The sequence below is a fragment of the Numenius arquata genome, chromosome 3, assembly GCF_964106895.1.
Source record: "Numenius arquata chromosome 3, bNumArq3.hap1.1, whole genome shotgun sequence".
NCBI classification, from domain to species: Eukaryota; Metazoa; Chordata; class Aves; order Charadriiformes; family Scolopacidae; genus Numenius; species Numenius arquata.
Window position 1 is genome coordinate 149779 of NC_133578.1, and position 19031 is coordinate 168809.

A 19031-nucleotide genomic window follows, 5' to 3' on the forward strand; every position below is an offset into this window, starting at 1 on the left:
ACTCCATCCTATGGACGTGACTGGGAGACTAAAGTAATCATTTATTAATGAAAGCCCATAAATGAACCCAGGACTGAGTGTATCGCACAGCTTGGTGCCAGCACGCTCCCCCTTCCCCTGTGACACCCGAGGAGCCATTCCACGGCTCATCAGTCCAGGAGGGAAGGATTGTCTCCTGTTCCTGCCCTTGATGAGGCACGAAACCTAGTTAGTCATTGAACCCACCCCCTTTTTCCTTCAGAGACAGGATTCAGCTCTGGGCTTTGAGAGGAAAAGCCCCGATTTCACCTTTCTGTACTTGTGCCCTACCTCTGGCATAAAGCCCCACAAGACACTTTCATGGCTCTTGGCTCACTCCCACTTCTGTGCAAGGTGGCTGTACTCGCACAGTACAGGCTAGGATTTAGACATTTCCCTCACCCCCAACCCAGAAGAAGCTGTAGAACCCCAGGATGGATGCTTGCAAGCATCTCCACCTGAGGATGCCACAGCCCTAAGGACTCACAATGGCACTGAGCAACACCTTTGGGCACCATCAACCCCACAGCTCTTAACTGGCCCCAGGACGAGATGAGGCACTCAACTCTGCCCTTAATTCCCATCCATGGCATGATGCCATCCACACCTGGACCAGTATCACTGGCCTCATTGGGGAGATCTGGGCCCACCCCTGAGGATCATGTTCACCTGGGAACAGCTAGAACCAACAGGCTGTGGCCATTCTCTACATCTCCTAACCCAGGGAGAGAATATGGTACAGGAGTGAGACAGCATCATCAGGCAAAACAAATGTATGCTTGCACAGACACCTGCATGAACATGTATACGCTTTGTGCCAACACAAACACACTTGCATGGAGCCACAAGGCCTCGCGCAGAGAGACGCTCCCAGAGAGAGAGATCTCACCGCACGGGCATATGGAAAACAACAAACAGTGGCTGCTCCAGCCTCTCTGCTTCTACCACTGTGGGGGTCTGGGTTGCAGGGCAGAGCACTTCTCCAGGGAGGCAGCTGGGGCTGTCAGCAACCTTCTTCCCAATTGGGGCATTCAGAACCTCTGCTCTTCACCAACTCCACCATGAGACTCCCTCATCAATCCTTCATTCTCACTGGAGCTCAATAAAGCTGCAGGACAACAGAGCAACAATTCACTTGAACCGAATTTGTATGTGGAACCACAGCTACTTCAATTACTCACCTCCATTAAATGCTATTTGTTACAACATCAGGAAAAAAAAAACATCCTTCAAGTCATCAATTTATTATGCAATCCGAGCTCATGCTTGTAACTCTAAATGTATTGAGTGCACATGAAATACTCTCTGCTTCACTGTATGTTTTATTAAGCTACACCAACTAACTCAGAAAGGATTAAACATTTAACTTTTATTATAAACCTGAATTCACTTTCTTCAGAACTGAGTTAAAAACGTTTTCACATATGCCTGGACCTTCACTTTTCAAATGAATGTCTGAAAGAGAGCTGTATTTCAACTGATTGCTGGAATGATACTTTTGAGTGTTGGCACTGAATACTCAATGCCTAAGGTTACCAGAATGAGCATAGAAATGTGCAATTTCCTTAGCATTCCATTTTCTTTCAAGTGTTAGAGATGATGCGCCACCTTATATAATGCTTACAAAGTTAGCTCTTAAAATCACATGAGTTCATTTCACCTGTTAAGGCACATCCTTTCTCCTGCTCAAGTTAGTTTTACATACTGTAACAATTAACCTAACTCAAGAGATTTCAACATACTGCGCTCTTTACAGATATACTGTTACTGCAGTATTTAAAAAAGCTAACAAATATTTGTAGCAAATACAATTCCAAGACATGTATGTCAATTTATTGTACCACCATTCATATAAAGCATTTCAATCCAAAATGGTCAGAAACAATCTTAAATATCTGCATAAGAATTTACAAACATTAGTAAAGATATATGACAGGCTAGAGCTTTCAAAGTTTTCAAGTGTAAGTTCTGGTAGATATCCATGTTTAAATAAAATGGACAATACCAGTAGAGATGCATACCTCTATTGTCTTTATTTATAAAGAAGTGACAACACTAGAAAACACATTGATAGCCAGTGCTTTGAACAGTGAAGGTGGGATCTAAAAAAGTCTGGTTAAACTAAACAACCTTAGGTCTTTATCAAGTTGCATATCTGCCAGGAATGCTGAAATGCAAGAGTTTACACCTGCAATATTCCATAATGGAACAGCCACATAATATCAAATATAATCTCCAATTTCCAAATCGGTACATAAAAAAGCCACCACTAATGCTAAGTATTAGAAGACCACTGCAAGTTCTTATTGCTTTTTGAGTTAAATAATAATAATCTTCAAATAAACTGAAACCCAAACAATCTCTACAGTATCTTGCTCATCCTCCTGTTCATTCATTAACACTGGAAGCAATCAGTTATTATATGATGTGGCAACAGAGGCATTTAAAAGTAAAAAAAACCCAAACCAAACAAAACCTATTTTTAAGTACATGGACATCCCCACCCTCCCTGCCCACCCTCACCCTAAAATCCACTATAACCACTTAGTGCCAGTAGAGGAGCAAAACTTGATAGACAAACCCAGAAATCTGACTACAGTAAGAAGGAAACAAAGGGATATATAGCTTCCTTAAATATTCAACATCTGATGTCTTCCAAAACAAAGCACACCATCCTCATTATTTAAAAAGGGAAGTTGCTTTATATGTATCTAATCCTCGCACATGCTGAGTAGTTCTCAAGTTCGCCGGGCTCCACTGTGCAGCAGCTGATTTTGAATTCAACAATACTTCAAAAACTACAGTAATATTCAATGCGCTTTTTACTAAGGAGAGGAAAAAAACAAATGCATGTTGATGATGTTCTTGCCAGTTCAGCATTTCTGCAGCAATTCCATTTCTCTTGCAGTACGGAAGTTCTACCAGCATCAGTCTTCAGAATCATCCTCAGAAGCTGTTGGAACAACAGAGTATAATCAGAAGCATTGACAGGAGGTCTGTCAGAGCACTTTAAGATGAATACAGGAAAAGGTAATTTTATAATATTATACAGCAGACTGTAATACCTGTCCAAACCTTGTATAATTACATGGCTTAATTTTCAAATGCATCTCATTTCTGAAAAATATAGCATTTTCAAATCAAAACCCGACATTACAAAATGCAGTGTCCTCCTGCTGTTCTTCCTCAAAATAGAAGGAAGAAAACTTAATTACGCCAGAGATTCAACTTTTAGGTAGTGTTTACAGTGGCTAATTCCAACAGTAGTCAGAGGAGAATACATTCTATCCATGACAGCAACACCCAACACAAGGGAAAGAAATTACTCAAAAAGTTAAAAAAACGGATACTAAAATGTCTAGAAAGGTTTAGCAGTCTTAACAAACAGAAAGACCCTTAAATTTTTATTTTTTTTACATATATATATATATATGTTGCTTGATGCAATTAAGTCACGCCTACTTGAAAGCAGCTCCTCTCTCCACCCCCATTCCTTCAGTATACGCAAAATGAACATAAAGCCCACATATGCACAGGATTTTGTTGTTGCAAGGTGAATTAAGAGACAAAACCACACTTGTCAACTATAAGAAAAAAGTCAGTACGCACATCTACAATAGGTTTGTGAAGTGTTAGCTTGTCCGTAACAGGAAATTAATCTGTCCTCCTAAGCAATCTCTGCAGTCAAAGCAGTATTTACACTTGAGTAACTTAATCCATCTCTGAACACAGAAAGACGCATGGTCTGTCTCCTCCCTTCTCCAGTTCTTAGAAGAGAAATGTAACTAAAGTAACATCAATTATAAATCTGAAAGTCAGTATTCCTCGCCTGCCAGTTAGATAAAGCCTGAATCAAATATAAATTAAATTACTGTGTAAAATGACTCTCATTAATTTTTACTCTAATAAGGATGCAAATAACTTAGGAATAAATTCTCAACAGAAGTCAACCTTTGTCTGCTCTGAATGAAGAAATAATCATCTGCTCCTTGAACTAAAAAAACTCCACACACAACATTCTTTATTGTACTCCAAATACCTCCTATGCACTGAAAATTCATATATAAACTTTGAATGTTGACATTCACATGCACACTTAAAAAAAAAAAAAAAAGGTAGATTAACTACACTTCTACTGCCTATTCATCATGCCCACAAATAATACTTAGACTCAGGATACCTTTACCAGAAGTCAGCATACAGTTTTGAACTTAAGCACGCTGAAGAAGCCATTAGGTGAAAAGTAGGCTAGTCCTTTGCCGAAACTACCAACTGTTAAATTTAATTCCTGTAGTAAACAGGTCTGATCAAGGAACACACACAACTGAAAAGCGTGTGTGGATAGAAAAAAGAACAGGGTGAGAGGGTGGGAAAAGAAAGGGGAGAAGACGAAATGGCAAGAGAAGCATGGTAATTTAAGCACAGTGAAATTCAACTTTAAACGTTTCTTTTCTATTAGGACTCATGTAAAAGGCTACAACCTGAAAGTCACCACCAACTCCATAATTATGTACTACTAGAATTACAACCACCAAACTGTAACTAGCAAGGAATCTTTTTTATCACTTGCAGAAAATAATTCTGTGATCTGAACAACTCTATGCTGTTGGGAAATTAATCATGGAGAATTAAAACCAGTTCCCCCTCGGAATAATTCTACTGATAATGGAAAAAGCACTGCTGGGTTAGGTCAAATTTTCAGTAATTAAGTCCAATATTATGAATCTTGGCAAGGAGGATTGTACTCATTTAACTTTGAGTTGATCTAACGGGAGGGGAGGGAAAGAGGGGAAGCACCTACTTTCAATATCTTCCATATGTGCCTGAAGAGTTCTTGCAAGGTTAATAAACTAGAAACAAGGCAGAGAGAAAGTAGTTTAAAAGTTGCAAAGTTATCTGCAGAAATTTGCAACAAGTTAGCAAAGTTTTCTTCACTTTTTACAACCCAAACCTTCATCCCAGATGTCGATTATCCTAACACATTTGCCCAATTTACAAAAATCAATACAAAATTTAATATAAATCCCCACACATTAGACTTCAAATTGCTACTGCACAGTTATTTCAGCTTCCGCTCTATGTCAAATGTTCCTGGTAGCAATAAGCGGCATCATCTTCACGTTCTACAGTCTGTAAAACACATCAATATTGAAAGTAGCACACATAAACAAGTGCCAGTTTTATGAAAACCGTTCCTAGAAATTGTAATGCAGAAAAACATAACCTGTAAGCACTGCGCTAGCTGGATCCATTTCATTTACTTCACCATTGACATAGCAAAACAGAGCCCTCTGACTAAGGTTAATGAAAAACGCACTTAAGATTTTAGCTATAAATTAAAAGTTTAAAAGCAGGATTACTATTAGGCAATGGTGGTAGTTTAATGTTAGAATTACAGGGTATCAAAAACCAAAGCCAAAATCCATAGGAATACAAATTCCTTGGGTAACTTTGGAAGTCTCAGCCAAGTGTATTTTTGTCAGTGACAACCTACATCACTGTTTAAGAGAGAGTTCAGATGTTGAGACACAGCAAATAAAATTAAGCGAGAATATAATGCTACAGTTTCCACACCTCAGTTGTACGCTCGGTATCAAACACGCACTGGTGGTTTAAAATGCAGTGTCACACAAGTGTAGTGCTGCCTTTGATGAAAAACCCGTAAAACCACCTTACTTCTGCAATATACTCAAGCTAATAACCTGTACTGAATGCTACCTACTATTAGATTATGTCTTTTATATCTCTACACTTGTAGTGGAGAAAACTGGACAATTCATTTGTGGATCATGGAACGCAAGCTCTACGTTAGATGTGCAGAGAAAAGAGGATCACTGTTCTAATACAGTAGGACATTAAAGCAGAGTCCTGCCTCTACCCCATAGGCCTAGTACCTGCTAACAACCATTCCAGTAAGCGTTGGACAAGCTTAATATTGTTAATTCTTTGTATGTCATTTAAAAACCAAACCAAAACAAAACACAAAAACGGCTTTTCAGGAGCTCAGTTGACTAAGAGAACTGATTCATTATCTTGTATCAAATAAACATCTAGAATACTGGGTTTCTGAATGAGTCACTATGCAGAAATAACTTTCTATGATGATATCTTACTGTTAAAATGTGTACTTACTGCATTTCTAAGCCAAGCCATTTAAGTGTCAAGAATCCAGTCAGATACAACTAATACGAGCTCTGACTAATGCCAGAAAATCACCTTAGAGCTAGTCAGTTTCAGAATGTAACATTCAAGAGCATATTTGAGCGCAATCCAGCGGACAAGCATTGCAAGGTCTAGACCTTTGCAATGTCGACTGGCATAATGAGAAAAAATGATGAAATAAGGTAGTCAAACATTCTCAACTGCATGTTTTGTACAGAGGGAGGTTAACCTTCCAGTTTTGCATAAATTCACAATAATCGTGACAACATACATGCAAAGCAACGAATTACCCACAACCTTGAAAAAAATGATTTTGCAACACAGTAACTGCAGTAAAGTAGTACCTTCAGTTTCAAATCAAACATGGTGTTACTGCATGGACAAACTCAGACCATTTCAGATCCGAATTTGTTAAATAAGCGTGCTTCTTGGGTATCTAGCTCCTAGGTCGCTCAAGGTAACAATCTAGTTCCAAGTTCTCTGTACAAGCAATTCCTGCCACAAAATCACCGCATACTTACTCTGACACGTGTGCTGGCCTCGCTTGCAGTTCCCAGCATGTCAGAAAAGCGCTGCTCACATAAGTGTAACAACACTACAAGGTAGAGACCAGAGCTGATAAATTCATAGTCTGCCTTAAAGGAGAACAGAAGAAACATTCAGAATGTCAGTGATCTGTCTGCATATACAACTCAAGAAGTAGAACGAGAATTAAATTTTACTGGAAACATTACATCTTTGATCTCTAGTTCTTCCAAGAGAATTAGGGAAATGCAACACTAAAATATTTTAATTACTTGAAAAGCTATTTATACTTCTTGTTCTTCCCAGCCATCCCAGATCTAACATGTTATCCTTGAAGATAAATAGAAAGAGTTCTACAAATAAAATTTCAGTCAGCATGATTAGTTCACAAGAAGCAATCTGAGAATCAGAGTCTTCTGGAGAAAAAAAAAAACAACAAACATTGCTGTTTTCTCTTCAGTGGCTCAACACTTTACAGAAAGACAAAATAAAGGGAAATATTGTAAGAACCTTATGATGTCATAAATATTTTGAGAAATTACTTACAGAGTCAACTCTAGGAAAAAGTTTCAAAGGTCTTATTTCTACCAAAGTGCAGTGACAGTAACCTACAGTCAGTAGTGCAAAAACACTAGAGAAAGACTTTTCAGAGTCAGGACAGGAAAGTGACAGGAACTAGAGTGGCTGAATGCCCACCCCTGGAGGTATTTAAAAACCAGGCAGATGTGGCGCCAAAGGACATGGTTTAGTGGTGGTTTTGGCAGTGTTAGGTTAATGGTTGGACTCGATGATATTGAAGGTCCCCTCTAACCTAGACAATTCTATGATTCTAATGGGCCTTTAACTATATTTTAATTTAGGAAAGGGTCTGAAGGAGCAGCAGGAAGCTGTTAGAAAAGAGGTTAGTTTCTACCACTCTAACGAAACAAAGGAAGTTTTTAATGGTGTATTTACAACAACTGCTTAAGCGTGTTAAAAAATAGCGAAAAGCAAATACAATTCATGACTTAATGTGAAATTCAATCTAATCATACTAGTACTGCACCTGTGGCAGAGACACTAGACTGCAAAGGTAGATGACACATCTGCAACTAAGAAAAGGATAAGAGATACATCACACTTACTGAAACCTCACCTATTGGAAACACAGCAGGAAAACAGAATTTGTCTGAATATCGAGGACCAACATTTGTTCCATGTTGATGTTACTTTATGTGTGCAACAGTCCTTTCTGAAAAGGAGATGCATTTTCCTTCTCTAAAGAAGAGTGCCCTCCCAGCACTAAACCAACACTTGCCAAATTAGGTAAAATATACTAACTTGTTCATTTGCATGTGCCCTATAGAGTTCATGAATGTCAAAGTCTTCCAGGTTCAGGTGCAACTTCTCCTTGCACAGTTCACAAGTTGTTACTGCTTCCAAAGAAGAGCCTGGCAGGGAGAGGCAGGGGAACATCAGTGTCAAGTTGTAACAGTCTGTAACAGATTATACACTTATACAACCATTACAAACTAATTCGTGGCTTTATTTTGCAGAGCAAGATTAGAAGAAAAGAAAGCCTCTAGTACAAATGTAGTGACTATCTGCTTATGTCAGAATTTAAATGCTATAGAAAGTTTATTCTCTACCCAGCTTCACATATTTTGCCTCACGTTCGCTCTGGACACTATATGCCTCTTGCTCAAAGTCTGGCATAAAGTTGCTGCTTGGGCTGTTTGAATTCTACAGTGTAATCCAAATATATACAAAAGTAATAATAAATATACTGGAATAGTATGAAGTTATTGCCAGAATAGCATTTTGTCTTAAAGTATCAGGTTTAAAACAAGCTGCTCCATACGCAACAAGATGAACAAAAGCAAGTTTATGGTAGATTTACGTCTTCTATAGTTAAATCCTTCAAATAATTTCTCCTACAGGCTGAGGCTTCTAATACATCCCTACTCTGATATGGGTCCTCTGGTACTGAGTGATAAAGTAAACTGATGCTAGCTCCTTTGGTAAAAAGCATTCCACGATCTTCATGTCTTCTACCAAGCCACCTATTTTTAAGTCTTAAAAACAGTACAGATAAATTGACCAGTTTATAACTAAGTTATTACAAAAACATTTGTACAGTTCACACTTTCTGAAGTATTTCTTAAAAAAAAATCTGTATGCATTTTGAAGTAATTTTTTTGAACTAATGGTTTTAACTGCCTTGAACAGGAGTTAGTATCTTAAAAAAATTTAAGTATAGTTACAACAGAAAAACATTTTTGGATTTTCAAATTCCTATTATTCTGCTACAGTCAGCCTGGTTATAAAAGCCTTACAAACTAGCATCACATGCATGAGGAAGGATGGGGAACAAACTCACCCAAACTGGTAGAGCAGCTCTAAAGCTACACTTCTGCAATGACATAGTTTGTCTAATATCTTAGCAGACAATCCCAAAAAAGTAATTCTATGGATGACAAATACAGTTCTTGGAACTACTCACATGAGAAGCTGCACAGACACACAATAAGCACCACACCATTGTTTGTCCCCAGCTGCTTGTTTTTCAAATAAATACCTTAATATTACTAAGAGTAATCCTCCAGACAAGCCTCCTAATGTAACTGGAAGTGTACCTCAATCTAGAGTCTGCTTTACCTGAATTAATCTTGGACTGTAGCCATTTTTTCATGCACTCCTGGTGAACATACTGCAGACTTCCAGTGCATTTGCACGGCTCTATTAAAAGGTTGTCAGAACTTGCAGAGGACATCTGACAGATTCTGCATAAGTCACCCTCTTCATCTTCGGAATCTTCTAAAAGCAGGCTGAATAGGAAGGAATATTGACAAACGCTGTGACACATTTCATATAAGACTTTTTATAATGACAATTCCATTCATCAAACACCCAAACCTACAAGGATTAAAACAAGCTTCTCTAAAGACAGAAGTGAGAACACAGGGGACAGAAGACTGAGTTGCTGCCTCCTCTGAAGGAAAGCTTCCTTTCAACATCATGGTTACAGAAGACCCTCTCATGTTAAGTTAGGTATATCTTATCTCAAAAGAACATACTAATTTACCTCTCTTTTATCTTCTGGAGTCTTTCTGGATCTCTTGAAGGCGGTATTTTAGACTTGCTGCTTTCTTGTCCATCAGACTGATTCCAGCCAGAGGGAATAATATCTACAGTTATCATAAGATTGTCAGACAGACTGCTTCCTAATGTTGGAGGCACTGCAAAGCGAAAGAGAGAACCAGGCAGAATTCCAGAACTTCTCCTACTGTGGACTGAATCTGGTGGGGAGGCAGTAGCTGTAGGAATACCAGATACTGCAGGTGTTGGTGGTCTGTTAACAGAAGCCCGAGGAGGGCCATCTGATGCTTCAAGAGAGGTCTCCTCACCTGACTCTCTTCTTCTGAAGACATGTTGTGATCTAGCAGTTGTATCAGAGGTAGAGATCCTTGCGGATTCATCTCTTCCTTCTCTTCTTCTTCTGGAAAAGAGAGGCGTACACCTGTTCCTCAAAGATGATGATAACCAGGATCCTGTGCTCCTATTTTCAGAGTCTGGTCTGTAACTTTCCCCATCTGAATCAGAGTTATGATTTTGTGAAACTCCTGATAAACCCCATCTTCGTCTAAGAAAACTAAATCCCTGAGAAGCTTCAGATGCCTGAAGTCCTGGAACTTCCGGAGTTGCAGCTCCACCGGTGCTCGACAGAGTAGAAGCCTGAACTCTTGGGACCACCGTTGACTCTTCAGAGCCTAATGATCTTGTATGCAATGAATCTTGGCTAGACCTTCGAGAGAAAAATGTAGATGACATACTAGATGCTAAACGAGACAGCAGCTGTCTGGTTGTGCGCCTCCCTTCACTGTCAGCTGCAGGCTCATTCAATGACCTTTGAGAAGATAAAACCCTTTCAGAACTACTTGAGGAAGGAGTTTCATCTCTAATGGCAGTAAGAGAAAATGCTGGCTGCATGCTTCTCTGGGGAGACTCCAATTCATTTCTCCTTTGTCTTGAAGAATAGTTGGATCTTGAAGAGCTCATACTAGAGTCTCTGTTGAAAAAAGATGGCTGATGATCAGAAGGCAACTGGCGGTTCATGGATGCATTCAGCCTCAAAGTGCTTAACGAGTTCTCTTTTGGTCTTGCTCCCTCTGCATATGAAGACGCCGGCCTGTCTTCAAGATCTGTTGCAGAAAAGCAGAAGAAAATACTATGACAAGATGCTAATTGTTGCATTCCAGATCAATAACTCTAAAGTGTAAATACAGAAGTTCGTGATTTCGTGATCCTTACTCAAAATTGTTTCAAATTTGGCATGTAGATTCCAGAGCAATATTATGTTTAAATTTACTTATTAGAATTCCAAAGTTAAACTAAAACCTAGACTGGTTTCAGTCCATTTGGAAATCTAAATCCATTTGGAATCTAACACCCCCAAATTCTTCAGATTATCAAGGTACAATTCACTTTCTTATAGGCAAGTATGAAAATTCTGACCATGTCAGAAGTCACATAAGAACAGCATCTGAACTAAAACCAGCAAACTATATGCAATACTGTTTTTAACTTAAAGGTCCACTCTGCCTGTAGACTAAGATGGGTTAAGCAAAATTTCAGCAATGTAGCAGACACCAGAGCACCCGAAACAAACGCATGGATAAAGCCAAGCATATTCTTTATCTATTACAAGAAGCTACCCTTCACCTTCTCGTAAGAACATAAAGAGCTGCTGTTACAAACACTACTCAAAGGTAGCATAAAATTATTGACTTTGGATAACAGAAATTGAGTAGCATCTAAATTAGATGTGTATCTTAGTATAATAATGTTTTAAACCAAGAACCTGAAGATAAAAAGAATAACCTAAAGATACTGTAATTCCACTGCTCCAGCCCAAAAGGGTTATCAAAGAAATGCAACAGCTAAATTAGTTCACATATTCAGCTATGCAACTGGCTTAAGCACAACCAGATTTACCCATTCTGGATTAGTAATCTCATCTGCTTTCCCAATTACCTTGATTACCTCCAGTCAATTAGGTAACTGTCACCGCATTGTTGTGTCTTCCCCTGCTTTTTAAGACTACATTTGATCACCCAGTGTTTCGCAGTGGCCAGCAGCACAAGGGAGGCAATTCTCCCTCCCTGCTCTGCTCTGATGAGACATCCCCAAATGCTGACTCCAGATCTGCGGCCACCAACACCAGAAGGACATGGACCTGTCGGAGCACGGCCAGAGGAGGCCACAAACATGATCAGAAGGCTGGAGCCCCTCTGCTGTGTGGACAGGCTGAGAGAGTTGGGGGGGTTCAGCCTGGAGAAAAGAAGGCTCTGGGGCGATCTGACTGCAGCCTTTCAGAACTTAAAGGAGGCTTACAGGAAAAATGGGGAGGGACTTTTTGACAGGGCCTGTAGCGATAGGACAAGGGGTAATGCCTTTAAAGTAAAAGAGGGGACATTCAGACTAGATACAAGGAAGAAATTTTTTTTTTTTTTTTTTTTTTTTTTTTTTTTTTTTTACGGTGAGGATGGTGAAACACTAGAACAGGTTGCCCAGAGAGGTGGTAGATCCCTGGAAACATTCAAGCAGGTTGCAACCTGATAGTAGTTGAAGATGTCCCAGCTCCTGGCAAGAGGATATTGAACTAGATGGCATTTAAAGGTCCCATCCAACCTAAAACATTCTGTGTTTCTTATAAGCATATCTTCCGTAAATGCTGTGTAAGTACCTCAACACACTGAGAAGAATTCTACTGTAGCTGTAGTTAAAATTACATGAAGCAGCTGGGGAGGCTAACATGAGCTAGTCTCCTTCCTTAAATAGCTGGATTTGGGAGGGGAGGAGAGACAGGTGGAAGGAGGAAGCAGCTGAAGCCCACTAAATACTTAAGATGGGAAACTTCTTCAATATTGTAACTATTTAACAAGCACAGGTAGATTAAGGTAGGAGGTAGAAGCTTTATGTATTCTGGAACTGAAACTTTCCACATTTGTAATTTTGGTGTTGGTTTTTTTAACAGGTTCTGCATTCAAATGGTGATTTATTTTTGAAGCTGAAGTTTATGCACCTGACAGATTCTAACTAAAGAAACATCTGCACAGGTGCCAAACATCTGCCGTATGGTTTTGATTACACAGCAGGGAACACAGTTGGGAGTCATTTTTGTAACACTATACAGTGACACTACCACTAGAAAGGCAGCACGGACAGTACAAGGCTGTCCACCCATCCATTTCTCCCATTAGGCCTCTACTGGGTAAACTCCAACCATCCACTTATGAAAGAAATGTAGAGTACAATGACATTAAAATATACTCTTCTCATAAGGTAAGACTGCAGGATGAAATCTGGAACCAGTCTTCATCTTTTCTGCTTTTCCTCTATACTTGTAAAAATGGTATTTTTTTTTTTTAAAACTCTGCATTGTATAATACCACTAATGCATCTGCAAAAGGTGGCAGACCAAGACTGATGACGAGCTTCCCCAAGACAGCTCTAAAAGGCCACAACACTCTTGAATAAAAAGTGAAAACAACAGTGCACAGGTCCATACTAGTCCTAGCAGTTACCAGGGAACAAACCTCTCACCTTAAGTATGTGTTTATTCGTTTTTACTTTCAGTGGTCCAGCAGTTTTACCTAACAATCACTCAAGAACCCAAATGGAAAGAGATAATATGATATGGGCACCTTCATGAAAACCCTTTCCTGATTCAAATTAACATTATTTCTCTTCTCATACCTAAATACAAAGAGATCTTAAGATGAACAAGAAGAAAAGAGGCTGATTTTCAACAGTAACTATTGACTATTGACAGTAGTGGCAAACTTGACACTATTGACAGTGGCAAACACTCATACCATTTTCTTGTGACTGAATACACCTACAAGCTAGACCATTCATATATCCTTTGATGGTTTAGCCAATGCATGGAAAGTGGCCAACCAACTTTATTTAAAAGGATACCTTAAAACTAAATAGATCTTTTGGCTTTGTGTTTTGAAGAAAATATTAAAATAACGTGAAGAAACTAACAGGCAAGCAACCTATGGGTTTACAAGCTTTCAGTTGTACAATACATACATGTTGAAGATGAAAAGTCACTGTTTCTGTAGCTGTGATCCACTAGGTTATTAACAGACAGATCTGTTCTTCTTTCTAACTCTCTTCGCTCTCTCACCAGGTCAGTTCCAAGGGAGCCAAGCATCACTGATGAAGATCTAGGAATCCTACTGTACCTCCAAGAGGAATCTAGAAAGGAAAAGCAAATAAATCCCCTGTTTTGTAATCGTTTAAAAATCCATTAAAGCTAGTATTTATGCACGCATTCTGGTTATACCATATCAAGGGGGAGTTTAACAATACCACTAAGCTGATCAAGTGGTCAGCTGCCAACATAAAGCCAAGAGCAAGCAGTACTCTGCTGATGCTGGCACTTATTTAATCTCACACTGAGTTAGTTCTGAAAGCTAAACCAGAAAAAAGTAGTAATACTTTTGTGAAGAGACAGACCCATTAACACTCATACAGGACAGAAGGAAGAGAAATAGCATCTTGCTTTCTAATGGTAGCTAGTTATTAAATAGGCTTCATAATACAGAAAAACAGCAGCTTGAGATTTGGTAAATGCTGCTACTCTCTCTAATGATGCTTCTTAAATGCTCCTAAAATTCATTTCCCAGGAAGACTGCTGAAGTTTAAATGCAGCTTAGACACAGCTTTAAGAACAACAACCAATACTGTTCTTCATCATATTGCAGAGTAAAACACTTCAGTTTAAAAAGGCATCTTGTTTTTTGCTAACAGTTTCAACAACTAAATAGGGAACTGCACATGTCAGCTGTGAACAAAACTCTTGTTCTAAAAAAGGGTTCTTAAATGCCTCTGAAAAATCTACCTTGATTTTCCTTTACTGCTAACTTACAAATCAAAATGTAAGCGTTCATTGGTCAGCAGTGTGATGAACAACCCATCTAGAAATGTAAAGACTAAGATAGTCCTACACCATAATCAGAAACGTAATGGTGATCATTTTATTTACAGAGTAAGAAAGCATAGACAATACTGGGTTTTGAGCTAGAATTTATTAACTTTTATCTGGATGGCTGTGTGGTTCCATAAGAGGATATAAAAAGAACATTGATCCATACTCACAAGGGTAATCTGAGTGGATCTGATAATCTATTTCAAAACATTCTAGGAATAACATAATATAAGTTTTTCACCATTATTTCCTGACCTTTAGACTTCCACTAACACATTGCTTAACTTACATTTATCCGTGTATCACATACTTAATTACAGCTTTAATGAAAATCTCAGGTTTTTACTGAAAGAGCTCCTAGTGTAGAATGTTTAATTTTGCCCAGCCTATAGAATGAGTTTAGGCCCTGCTAAAGAAGAACTCCTCCTTCCCTGACTCCTAACAACAGTGCTCTAAGCACCCATGACACAGTGTTTCTTGGAACACAGAGCTAAATAAGGTAAAATTTCCTTTCTGCTGTCCCTGGCATACATAGGTTTACTGACACAATTTGACTCATGAAATAACAGCAGCTGCATTCATTCTTTCCTTGAAATTGTAATCTATTAAGACATATTTGAGCCATGAAGTTCAGCTTTACTGCAAATGGAATAGGTACAGTAATAATTTTTTCATGACATAGTACAATTGGGTTTTCAAAAGACCATGTCAACAGCACTCTCAGTACTTTGGATACTGCTACCAGTGTGAACATAACTCTTCTGTTAGGCATAGCTTTTTCATATTTAAGAATAATAAAAGCCTAATATTTCTAAGCAAGTCTTTTAAACCTTTATAAAACTTGATCTTATTATTCAGGCTATTTTCACATAACAGCTTTAGTAATCAAACTCTCACCTGAAAAGGCAGCCAAGCCATTACTTCTCACAGAAGAGGTAGATGTACAAGATAGCTTAGGTCTCTTTGAATCACTGTCTCGCTGCTGGCTATGCAGTCTTGAGTATGCTCCCTGAGTTCTCTCAGACTCACCGTAACACCCAGATGTAAAATGAGAGGAAGATGATGTAGACTGAAATAACATTAAAAAAAAGAAAATTACAGACACTTTCAGATATACTTACACTGAACAAAAGTACATAAGACTCACAAAAATAGTAAAGACAACTTTAAGAAGTACAGCCTTTTTATTTTAAAAAAATGTAGGATTTACACTTGTTCTCTTGATCAGTATTCCCAGGTTTACTCAAGACAGTCCTATCAACAAAAGCCATTTTCTATTACAATCAGCATTATTTCCTCTTTTATAGATAGATATAGCTTACAGGGGAAAAAAAGATATTCCTGACTTTTAAGATACTATAAAGATCATCAAATATAGCTTTACAGATCTCCAAGGAAACATAGTTTTGCTGTCCAGAAATGGCCCAAACTGATCAGTTTCATTATTTTATTTAATAGTTTAGCTAATCTAGTTTAATTTTTACCAACCTAAAATAGACTTAGCTTAGGAGTCAGCTCTAGCTTCTAGTAAGCGGTTATATTAAGCTCAAGTGCAACTGAAACAGTTCAGAGTAAAAATGAGTACAAAAGAATTTTTGCAGTGAACAGCACTGAAATAAAATTTCTGAGAAACTAGTACTAAAAAAAAAAAGAAAATAAAACTGGGAGCGCCTATAAAAGCCATTAGTCTCGTTACTTGCAGTCAAGGCATTCGTTTTTTAATTTTTTAATTTTTGATATAAAAAACTTGAGATCAATCAAAAAGCTCAATTGAGCTGTCTATCCTCCCAGAAAGTATCTACAACCAAGATCCTTTAAGGATCAACCAAATAAGAGCTGATGTTTTTGTAGCTGTGTTTTATTTTGTTACATTTTTTACTAAGTTTGTGCCACTACTTTTTACTCTTTAAAACTAAGAGGTATCTAAGTATTTCTCTTATCACATCAAGAAAGACAGATGGGGAGACACAGAAACTAATATCACAAACCAAGTACAAAGCCAGGTTAATTTCCTTCATGAATCATGTGTTTAATATATAACTTATCTTTTAATAATTTGTTGTTTTATAAGTGGAAGTTTCAGGGTGTCTTCTGCAACATTCACTTGCATTAGAACTTAATTTGAGAGAAAAATCAACCTTAATGGGGAAAAAATGTATCATTTTGGAAACTCTACAGCACCATCTTAAGTAGAGATGCAGGCCACTTAGAAGGACAGACTGTGCTTGCATTTTGACTCTATGTAGAGACACCAACCATGACTTCCCCTGAATGCCCTCACCTCCACACTAGCTCCTCCCTCCCCCTGACTTAATCGAAGTGTCACAGTAAGAAAACAAACACCTACTTAAGGTGCAAGCACTCCCAAGTACCCAAACATCTTTCAGTCCGAAAGTGAGCAGAATTTTCACTTGTTTACTATCTTCCTGCCAACACTTTCACAGTTTTGCACTTTTCCCACCTTAATATTTCTACTGCAATTGAAAGTGTTTTACTGTCACTCTACAGTGAATAAGCATGTCAAAGAAGCAACATACTCTATTCTGGGAGTTAGGAAGGCACATTCTGGAGCTTCAGACAAGCTATTAAGGCCTAAGCCTTGGATCTCAGTCAGGCGACACTTCAGCCTCAGGATATGAACTGCTCCTGCACAACTCAGTTTTCTAAAGCAAGTCTCCAAAACCATAAACATTGTGCTAACTCCTAAGCTGGTACCATCCAAAAAACACACCCCCTAGAAATACCTGATGGAACAAGTTGAGTATGAACAATACTAATTTTGCGATCCATAGGACTACAACATGTATGAGATTCTAATCACCCCCTCCTTCTTTCCTTTTGAATGGATACTTGCAGAGCCACTCTCACTTCAAATTTATTTCTTAACTATTAGTATAACTAATATATATTATTATTCTTTTAATCCTCGGAATAATTTCTTACTACCACCATCTTCTTGCTTTCCCTCCATCTTGATTTAATAAGATGTACTTACCTAGAAACATTACAGTGAGCCCTTGCTAGCAGGTTTTCAGATTGGGAAGGCTAAGGTAAAACCCTGAATTATTTTATTTACTTTTTTTTTTTTTTTTTTTTAAGTGTTACACATTAACAATTCTCACCAATCTGCTTCTGCTTCCCAAAAATCTTCCAGAATGTGGATGATCAAGTGTCCCTGAGTAGCGAGTTGGAGAGGACGTTGTAAGCTTCCAAGGAGTCTCATGGGTGTCTCTTTCTCCAATTCCCCAGTCTCTACTGGAGCTATTCAATACACTGGATTCCTGAAGAACAACATGCTTATCATATGCATCTCGTAACTCAAAATGAACTCAATATCTGATCTGAATATTGAAAATACAGGAAAGTGGAGGTACTAATAAATCTGGAAACCTTTCATGAGAAACCTCAAGAGATAACCAAGAAGACATGAAATAGGCTTAAGAGAGAACTGCTGGCAAAAGGAAAGCTTTTTTTTTTAAATTACTTGCTAGCAATTATCAGCTCCTCTAGCTGTCCTCTCATTTGACGATGAATAACAGAGAGATGAAGTGTAAGGTTTCTGAGACATCAGCCTAACTTAATTCTGCCCTGTTGCTGGAGCACCTAAGGACCTCATTTTCAAGTAAAAAAGAAAAAAAAAAAATCACACACACACACACACAAAAAACCAGTCTCCATGACAGCAGAAGTGTCACAGCAAAAGTGGCTTTTTGGCCGCTAAAGCAAGCCATCTGTCTTGTCCTGGTCATATTAATACAGAAACGAGTGGGTGCAAAGAGGGGGAAAAAGAAGAAAAAACATGTTTTATGCCTACTAACAGGTAATTATTTTTACATAAGAAGCATGATCTGTCCTAGCAAAATAGATGGGACAAGAAATGTAAACTACGTCCTCAAGTTATTCTTCCTTAAAAAAAACCCAAAACCAACCACATACCACAGTATTGCAAATTACACAGTATCTTCTCAGAGTCTTAAACACTTCCCTTTTACCACTGCTTAAGTAAGTTTATTATTTCTCTGCAGTGTATGCTAATAATCCATCATTGTGCTATCGGTAGGGAAGGCTTGCAAATTAGTCATTATTAATTCCATTTCATGCAAGTAGCAAAATACATTTTTCACTAGAAAATTGAAACTTTGGTGTGTCTAAGTTTCTTATAAATCAGTAACACTGAAGACCACCACAAAACGAGAAACAGCACTGGGTACAAAACCAGTTTGGGCTTAAGAAATAAGGTAAATAGTTTTAGTAGCCGATTTCAGACACAGTGTGAAGATACTGAATCCACAGTTTGATATGCATAACAAACTACTACTGTTTGACAAAACAGTCTTGCAAATAA

General features: G+C 38.2%; 1 protein-coding gene across 7 annotated transcripts in view; it reads right to left on the minus strand.

Moving 5' to 3' along the window:
• Window positions 1–1248: 1248 nt before the first annotated feature.
• Window positions 1249–19031, minus strand: part of MARCHF7 (membrane associated ring-CH-type finger 7) — a 32205-nt gene continuing 14422 nt past the window's right edge. The window contains exons 3-12 of one of the 7 annotated variants that reach the window (XM_074144949.1): window positions 17809–17967; window positions 15584–15755; window positions 13786–13953; window positions 10092–10886; window positions 9770–9923; window positions 9343–9512; window positions 8026–8135; window positions 6702–6815; window positions 4820–4868; window positions 1332–2971 (exon numbers count right to left, since the gene is read on the minus strand). In XM_074144949.1, the coding sequence (XP_074001050.1) occupies window positions 2946–2971; window positions 4820–4868; window positions 6702–6815; window positions 8026–8135; window positions 9343–9512; window positions 9770–9923; window positions 10092–10886; window positions 13786–13953; window positions 15584–15755; window positions 17809–17967 (1917 nt within the window). In that variant the 3' untranslated portion in view covers window positions 1332–2945. Of the gene's footprint in view, window positions 2972–4819; window positions 4869–6701; window positions 6816–8025; window positions 8136–9342; window positions 9513–9769; window positions 10887–13785; window positions 13954–15583; window positions 15756–17808; window positions 17968–19031 lie in introns of all 7 variants that reach the window. The other 6 variants (XM_074144945.1, XM_074144947.1, XM_074144948.1 and 3 more) reach the window with 6 other exon arrangements.